The sequence below is a fragment of the Watersipora subatra genome, chromosome 1 (genome assembly GCF_963576615.1).
Source record: "Watersipora subatra chromosome 1, tzWatSuba1.1, whole genome shotgun sequence".
Lineage (NCBI taxonomy): Eukaryota > Metazoa > Bryozoa > Gymnolaemata > Cheilostomatida > Watersiporidae > Watersipora > Watersipora subatra.
Window position 1 is genome coordinate 35,658,468 of NC_088708.1, and position 9,364 is coordinate 35,667,831.

The window sequence follows — 9,364 nt, forward strand, 5'->3', positions numbered from 1 at the left end:
GCTAAGATTTATAGTTTGCTTTTGGTCTATATCAACGAATAACACATATAAATATAACACAAATCAAGATATATTGAGCGTTGGGACCTACTGGTGCAATAGCTAAATCTAATCTATGCTCAAGGCCAATCCAACCACTTTTCAAACAAAGCAATGTAGGTTGCAAGATTTTAGTCAGATCTATTCAACAGTTTTGGCCAGTTTTTTGCTTTTGGTGATGTAAACAACTATTGTGATCTCTTATTAGATAGTTAATAAGTTTAAAGCTAAAGTTCACTGGGCTGGTAACGCCAGCGATGCCAATGATACCCTTAAATCCAGTGGAAACATCTGTTGATAAGAAATGCAAATTATATAGAGCCCATATAGAGTTGTCTGCCTATTGTTGAAACCATGCCAATACAAAAACTTATAGCCTAAGAATCTGTAGATCTTTAGCTAGCTTGAATTTGATATGTAGGTTGAATGATTATGTAGATCTTTATCCTGACTTTGATATATAGGTTGACTAGCTACATTACCCGCCTACAGGAACAGATTGACGTGCAGCAAAAGGTTTATTGAGAGTTGTCTTTTATACTGTAAAACAACTCCAAATATGCAGCCTACCGAAATTGTTGCCCTGATTTATTATTATGTAAATTGTCTACTGAAATTGTTGCCCTGAATATACAAATATACACGTCAATAATGTTGGGGAGAACAATGGAAATCTGCAATATGTTTTACAGCTAGTCTACAATGCATCAGTCTCAAACCACTCAAATCGGAGTTGCCCTATTTGTGTACAGAGAACTGATAATGAAATTGACATTGCTAGGCAAACTGAAGTTCTTCAAACTGGCAGTATTGAAAAGTTTTGCATCTTTTAAAAAATTATACAAAATGTTTTGCTATCGCCAGCATTTATTGAATGGAGACTTCTACATGCTTAAAACACTAATCATAGCTCACCAGTTGTTCGTCTATAGCCTGTGTTTTGACATGGTATATATAAACAGTAATAAGGTTGTGTCGATAAAATTTATATGTATAACAGCACAGACAGTATGATGTCAAGGCAGATACAGCATTAGCACCTTACAATAATAAAACATAGCGCCAACATGATAGCCTTTGTATGAGATACAATAAGGAAAACAAATGCATGAAAATATATATACATGTATACTGAAAAATATGTTAGAAAATGCTGTATGCGGTATAGCAGAACATGAAGAACATATCATGACATAACAATAACACAATGTTAGTTCAATTAGTTCAATGCAACACTTGCAGATAGACAGCATTTTTTGTTTTTCTGTCGGGTGTATGAACAAACAGTTTTCGGCTTGTGCCTACTTTTGAGCAGGCGACATACTGGTCATGGCTCAAGGAGGGTGACAGTAAGTCGATACCAGCTGCTCTCTTTCTTTTTACCACCGCCTATCGCAACCCTCGGAGTACTCGTGCAAGTTCTGTAGTAGTTGTAGTTCTGTGTACTCGTAGCTGGAAAAAAAGTAAAAATAATTCGGCTGCGGAAGGAAATAAACATGTTACAATCACAAACAGTGGCAAATCCAACGTTTTTAACCCTTTCACTAAAGTAGACTCATTTATGCGTTTTCTATGGTCAACCGCGTAGACGCATTTTAGCGATTTTACCAGCAATTGCTAGTAACTTAATTTTATTATTCGTTGATAACATAACCAACGGTCTTTAGGACTTTTATGGTAGTGACAGTGTTGTCCTAAGATTTCTCTATAAAATTAGCCTAAAGTTTAATTTTAAATCTTTGTTTGAGAATTTCCAACTTAAAAACAAAGATTTTTTGTGCAAGTTTATTAAATGCGTCCAAGTTAGAAAACAAATAACTACTTATGTTGATGACATTATAGCTGATTTAGATTTTTGTGATTACACAAATAATTAAAATAGCAATAGCAGCACTGACTCTGATGGTGGTGAAAGTAATGGTTTTGTAAAAATAAGGAACATTGTAGAGGATCGTTTTAGCTTTGTAGCTTCACATCGCTTTATCAATGCACAAAGTGTGAGTTAGTAGTCACATGGTGCTCGACGGTAGCTCGGAAGGGTCCGTGGCCATGGGCTACTGGACGAGCGGAAATGGCCATGTTGTTATTGTGAATCAGAGCTCCGTTCGCGTAGCTCGTGACTCTTGCGCTCTTCGTGTGTTGTGTCACATCTCGAGGAAGGTTCAGGTCTGTCTGAGTTTTGGTGACTCGTGAGTAAACTTACTGGTGTAGTCTGGCACTACGGTGTTTTCTGGGAAAATGTACAGGTGGAGTAGGAGTGACATAAGGGGAGGTTTGGAGTGTCACAGCTGGCAGTCTGGTACTGCGTAATCTTTGCTTACAAGCTATTTCGGCATATATTATATTTGTCTTGCCTTGTTGTTAGGTGGTGCCACTCAGCTGGGCTGAGGTAAGCATGAGCGGGCCATGAGTGAGCCTGAGAGCAGCAAAAGGCTGAGCCATCTACCGATGACGGAGGTGGTCAGCCACCCAAGGGCGCCGCGAGCGCTGGCACAATGCCGCTGGTACTAGATGCCGCTTTTTTAGTGAATCTGATGAACCAGGCACGAGGGCCTATACTAGAAAGGCTGAGCCGGCAGATGCAGCCATTTTCTGGTGACGGTGCGGCTGAGGTAACCGCATGACTACCTGGAGCTTTGAGCTGGAGCACATTGCTCTGTGCACGCTGATTGCGTACATGCTCGCTGGCACTGCTGCCAGAGTGCATGGATGCATGAGGGTGGGCGAGGCATCCTAGTGGGATGTCGTGAAGGCGGTGCTGACTGCTGAATACGCCATGCCTCGACAGGAGGCATGGCGTCGTTTTGTCAGCTGTCGACTCGAAACCGGGGAGACAGTTGACGTGTACCTGGACCACTTGGAGCGGCTCGGCGGTAGGCTGGGGTGGCGCTGGAGGACATGGTGTTTAAGACCAAGTTCTATGAAGGGTTGCCCGAGTCAGTCTACGAGTGGGCGGTTACGCATGATCAGGCGTATACTGCTGATTTTGGTTTGGTGCTGAACCGAGTGAGGGAGAAGTTGGTTTCCCGGAGAGCTGTTGAGGGTCGCCCCTCAACAATTAGCTCAGCGGCCAGTTCTGGTAACTGGCCGGCGACTGCTTTTGGCAAGCAGTTGGGGGTGCTTTTAGCAAGCAGCCAGAAAGCAAAGAGAGTTGCTTTCGATGTGGGGGTCTACACAGGGTGAAGGACTGCCCACGTATTAAGCGGCCTTCGTCTGGTACGGGGACGAAAAAGACCTCTTCTGGCAAGAGGGTCGGGTGTTTCCGGTGCAGTAGCACGGAGCACTTTGTACGGGACTGTCCTGTACAACCACCACCTGGGGCGGCGGCAGGGCTCACAGAGGATGAGCCGGGTTTTCATCAGGAGGATGCAACTCGGGGCGCCGCATCCTCCCATATGGACACTGTATAAGCCAGGCTTACGGGGGGTCCCATAACATCAGGGGGACCCGAGGTGGCATTGGCGTGACAGGGGGAGGCTGGAGGTCGCATGCAAGCAGTAAGAGTTTACTGCAGGACAGTTCTTGGCTGTCCGGAGCGACTGGCGCGATTACGACGAGCAGTCGTATGCCAGTTGTTCAAGCAATTCTGAATGGTTGCGGTTTCCAGTGTCTGATTGACACTGGAAGCGAGTGGACTCTGGTAAGTTTGCATGTGCTGACAGGCTCAACCCGGCTTAGGCCGAGCTACTCGCCGTTGACAGCAGATGGTAAGGCCTCTCACGCGAAGGGTCAGTGTCGGGTGGTTGTCGGTGTACAGGGACACTGTTTCGGCGTTACGGCACTTGTTATGGACAAGTGGTGCAATCTTGGGGTTGACTGCTTGCTGGGCGGTGACGTCATTGACCACATAGGAGGCGTTACTGTCCGTAAAGAAAGTGATGCGAAGTATTCGATCAGGTGGGGGAAACCCTATCAGAATGGATGCTGTGAAGTACCTGCAGGGCAGGATACTGAGGCTGGCTGCGCAAGCGGGGTGGCGCCGTTGTCAGGGTTGGGTAGTGATCTGGTGTCACTGCAAGTCGACGACCCTGATTTTGTTGCCACTTTTTGCCCAAGGCCGGTGGACCAATAGCTGGCGGTGGTCTGAGGAATCTCCGAAAGGATTGCAGACCCGGGTCGCAGAGAACAAGTGTACTCGGGCACCTAACTTGCATGAGCGGTACTGTGCTGAGATTGAGAGCTGGATCTCAAAAGGTTGGTTGAAAAGATGGAGTCATCCCGTTGAGGGTATTATTTCCCTGTTGGCGGTGTTTTAACCAACGTAGGACAAAGTGCGACCAGTCATGGACTACCGTGAACTGAACGCGTTTGTCGAGAGTCACATGGGAGGTGACGCGGTCGCTGTGTGCAGCGAGAAAATCCGGAAGTGGAGACAGTTGCATGGCGAACTTGGGGTAGTCGACCTCAAGTCCGCGTACCTACAGATCCATGTTTTAGAGGACCTGTGAAAATACTAGGTCGTGAAGTATAAGGGGGTCCCTTATGCGCTGACAGGTTTAGGCTTCAGGCTGTCGTGTGCGCCTAGGATTATGACCAAAATCCTAGGCAAGGTTCTTTCGCTCGACGAGCGGGTCTGACGAGGGACTGACCACTATATCGACGATATAGTAGTGCAGGAGTCTGTACTTGGCGTGGAGGAGCTGAGGAAGCACCTTGTTAAGTATAGACTGGCGACAAAAGAGCCAGAGAGCCTTGATGGAGGTCGGTTGTTGGGCATTTCTCTAAAGGGAAATACTCGTGAACATTTGCAAATGTCGAGGGGAACTGCACTCTCCGAAATACATCTTGAGCCAGCTGGGCTGACTAAGAGATAGCTCTTCTCGTTTTGTGGCCGACTTGTCAGTCATTACCCAGTGGCTGGGTGGTTACGGCCTTATTGCAGCTTCTTGAAGCGGGTGGGATGCAACGGAGCCTCGGATGCCCCCGTTGAAAAGGAGGTCAGCTCGCTGGCTAGTGAGTTTTTCACGAGGGTATGTCAGGAGGACCCTGTTAGGGGTCCGTGGCACGTAAGACCGAATGGTTCGGTCGTTGTGTGGACGGATGCCAGCTCTCTGGGCCTCGGTGTGGCAGTTGAGGTTGATGGCAGCGTTGTTGAGGATGCATCGTGGCTGAGGAAGGAGTCAGACCATTCACACATCAATGTTGCCAAGCTGGAAGCTGTGGGACGAGGTGTTAACCTGGTCATCGCGTGGGGGTTTAAGACTTTCACCTTGGCGGTTGACTCTCTTACAGTTGTCAATTGGATGCCAAATACAATTGACGGGCGCCATCGTGTTCGCACGAAAAGTGCCGGAGAGATGCTGGTGAAGCGTCGACTGGGGGTGATCCGTGACACGATCACCGAGTATGGCTTAACGGTCACTATGCGTCTTGTTCCTACTGTGGAGAACAAGGCGGATAGAATGACGAGGGTGCCCAAGAAGGGGCTTGGGCATCGAGGGATGAGTGGAGGTGAGGCCGGGAACATGGCTGCTGCCATCTTCACCGGCGAGAGCCTTGGAGATGCTGTGTGGGCAGATCATTTGCCTCACCATCTGGGTGTCGAAAGAACACTGTACCTTGCTCAGCAAGTACGCAGTGGCTTGACACGGGCGCAGGTTAAACGCGAACTGGCTGGCTGTGAGGCCTGTCAGCGCGTTGACCCGGCTCCAAGAAATGAGAACCTCGTGGAAACAGGCAGCTTGGCTGTCGAGGGGAACTGGTGCCAGGTGGCCATAGACGTGACTGACTATGGCGGTTAGGTGTTCCTGTCCATGATTGATTGCGGGCCGTCACGTTTCGCTATCTGGCGCCGCTTGCCAAGTGAAACGGCAGCGCACAACGTGGCTCCGTTACGCACTGTCGTAATTGAGCGAGGGCCGTGTGACAAATTGTTAATGGACAATTCCATGGCGTTTAGGTCAGCAACTGTTGCACAGTTTGCTGACGAGTGGGGGATTTCTCTGAGATTTCGTGCCGCTTACGCCCCGAGTGGCAACGGAATCGTCGAGAGGAATCACCGGACAATCAACAGGATTGCCGAGAGGGGAAGAATTAGCCCCGAGGAGGCGACGTTTTGGCATAACATCACGCCTCGCAAGGGTACAGATGGGGGTTCGGTACCCTCGAATAATCTGTATCGATATTCATGGCGAGTTCCTTTTGACATCAATCTACGCGGGTTAGACGAGGTCAGTCAAGGCAAATTTGCTGTCGGTGATGAGGTGTGGGTGAAACCTTCGACTCCGTCGTGCACCAGGCAGTGGGCACCGGGAGTGATAACCGGGGTCGTCTCAAAGCACAACGCGTGCATGGATGGCATGCCGAAGCATGTCCGCAAATGGCGGTTTGGCACTGACCGTAGTAGGGAAAACGGCATCTGTGAACTGGTCGAAGACGGCCGGCCTAATCTAGATGGATTACGCGGTTCTGTTACTCCCCCACCGCCTCAGCTGGGGCCCTGTGAGGTAGCTGAGGTCTCGGACGGGGATGCGGAGGATGATCCTCAGACTGCTGAGGATGGAGTTCAAAGTATGGATGGTGAGCCTCAGGCTGCTGGGGTTCCATCCGGGGATTTAGATCCTGGTGAGCCTGAGCTTCAACTGTTGACGCTCAGGTGGTCGCAGCGGGAGCGACAACGTCCCCGGTATTTGGATGACTATGAGGGATAGCTGGTAGCTTCCTAAAAGCTGGGGGAAATGTGAGTTAGTAGTCATGTGGTGCTTGACGGTAGCTAGGAAGGGTTCGTGGGCATGCACCACCGGACGAGCGGAATCGGCCATGTTGTCATTGTGAATCAGAGCTCCGTTCGCGTAGCTCGTGACTCTTGCGCTCTTCGTGTGTTGTGTCATGTCTCGAGGAAGGTTCAAGTCTGTCTGAGTCTTGGTGACTCGTGAGTAAACTTACTGGTGTAGTCTGGCACTACAACATTTTCTGGGAAAACGTACAGGTAGAGTAGGAGTGACATAAGGGGAGGTTTGGAGTGTCACGGCTGGTAGTCTGGTACTGCGTAATCTTTGCTTACACAAAGTATAGATACAATGAATTTTTTTGCACAGCAGTGCTTGTTAACATGTTGCCAAAAGGAAATATATAACCAAAACAAACGTTCTAGATGGAGTTTGAAATTAAAAAAATATTGTATACATGTCATGAAGCAATATCGGCAAAATGGTTGGCAGTAGGCCGATAGCTGAATTTGTACATGGACGGCAGTGAAAGGGTTATGTAAAGGAGGTGTGGCAATTCATAGACAATACAACATTGAATGAGGACTCACCTTTTTTATGTATAAATTTAGTCGGTGAGAACAGCGTATTTTTCCTGTTGCCCCAAGAAACAAACATTCACATGACCTTCTCGGTACACGCTGGCAGTAAATATTAATAACGTGTAAATTACTACTCACTAATTTATTTTATGTAATGAGTAGTACATTTTTATAGCTGTATAGGCACCTTTGTATAGGCTGCCGAACCCAGGACGGTGCTTTTTAACACGACAGCAACTTCGCTGTTTAAAACAGAACAGTGTCGTTGGGCACTGTAAAGAGGCGTGCTAACCGGAGATTTCGGTTAATGCGCCCTAGCGGTGAAAGTAAAACAACAGAATCGCCGCACCATTATATAAGCCGCTTGGCTCAAATTGTCAGACAAAAGTAGCGGCTAATAGTCCCAAATTACGATATTTACTACTCATATTAATTCAGTTGGCTTCGTACGACCATATGGAAAAAGAAAGACCGCTCTAATATTTATTTACTGTTACTACTCATATCAATGCAGTTCAGTTCCGTTCTATAAGGCGGTCACATACATACACAGATACACAGATTAAGATTAGGGATGGATAAAAGCACCCACAAGCTCATTGAGATCAAATGTTGTACAGTGTTGCTATAGGTTACTATAAAGTGGGGCGTGACCATGGAGCATGGTTCAAGGTGGCGCTGAAATTGTTACGCTGATAAATGACCTTGGCTATTCTAGGGGTAGTGTAATTCAGTGTGATGCTTGGTTATGGTAGCCTAAGCACCTCCTATTTAAGTACACCTCCTGCACTACCAGTGTAAAAGCCTTTAATACTGATTCACAGTCGATCGCAGACTGAATATACCGACGGTATATGCCATGCAGCCCTGGCAAGAGCCGACAACTCGGACTCTATTTGCCACAACCGTTATCCTACTCTGTATATCAGTGCAACCTCAACAGGAGCCGATAAATCAGACTTGTTATTACAGCTGATAGCAGACTGTATATATACCAGCAGAGCCCAAGCAAGAGCCGATAATACAGACTCTATATACTACAGCCGATAGCAGACTGTATATAGTATATACCAACACAACTCCAGGAAGAGCCAATAAGACAAACTCTATATATCACAGCAATAGCAGACTGTATATACCAGCGCAACTCCGACAAGAGCCGATAAATCAGACTCTATATAACAGCTGGTAGCAGAATGCGTATATACTAGCACACCTGTTAAGCCAAGCTGTCTAAGTTACACAAGAAGATGTGTTGTACGTGAATAAATTTATTATATCACAGTATGTCTCACCATACTAGCCAAATTTCGACTGCTTCTCAAATGCAAAAACAACTGTTTATATAAGCAAGCCGAAGCAAATACAACATATGATTGGTGGTTACAAGTAGTTGAAATTTGTAGGTCAAAACGGTAGTTACATTAAAAAAACGCTATTTACAACTAAATACATGATGTAAATATTTGGCTACATTTTTGTAATACATAAATTAATATAGGAAAAGGGTTAATAATAAAACAAAGAACCAACAAAAATTCATTCTTGACGTTCAAAGGATTTTCTGCTCATAAGTGCAAGTTAGCAGGTACCTTATAATTATTTTAGCGGGCACATTATAGCTTGTATTTATTCCAGGAAGCGTCTTAGTCTTCATCAACCGTTGAAACACATCATAATTTGAATTCTTTAGTTGGATAAATAAACCTGATTGACTCGCTAGTACAGTTTTAGCCTGTGCTCCCATCCTCTCTTTGGCCCTTCTCACTGCAACCAACATTTAGTAAGTTTTTTTTCGCTTCAGTGATGGGAGTCTTTTTCATAAATTTTGCGAAAATTTACTACAGGAGTTATTGATACACTCATAGTACATTTGAACGGCAAGGCGGAGAAAAACTGTCTGAAGACCTGTTGCAGGCTTGGTCAGTTGGCCAATAACACCGTGGAGTCAAATGCAGCATGCTGAGAAACTTGTAGAATTCTTCTTCCGAAAGTAACCGACTCTCATGCTGGATGTATTAAGAATTTTACGGCCATTCGTAGAATGAGAACATGGATGGCCGTAGGGTTATATTA

At 46.3% G+C, this 9,364-nt stretch overlaps 1 protein-coding gene across 1 annotated transcript; it reads left to right on the plus strand.

Annotated features, from left to right (window-relative positions):
• The first annotated feature begins 4,322 nt into the window (after positions 1-4,322).
• Positions 4,323-5,780, plus strand: LOC137387037 (uncharacterized). The gene is made up of 2 exons (XM_068073319.1): positions 4,323-4,453; positions 4,922-5,780. The coding sequence occupies exons 1-2, from the start codon at positions 4,323-4,325 to the stop codon at positions 5,778-5,780; spliced, it is 990 nt and encodes a 329-aa protein (XP_067929420.1).
• Positions 5,781-9,364: the final 3,584 nt, after the last annotated feature.

Excerpts from the sequence above, each read along its gene's own strand:
- LOC137387037 (XM_068073319.1), top strand. The coding sequence starts at position 4,323 with ATGGACTACCGTGAACTGAACGCGTTTGTCGAGAGTCACATGGGAGGT. Across the intron at positions 4,454-4,921 it reads GTAGTCGACCTCAAGTCCGC|CTTCTTGAAGCGGGTGGGAT; the intron begins GTACCTACAGAT and ends GCCTTATTGCAG.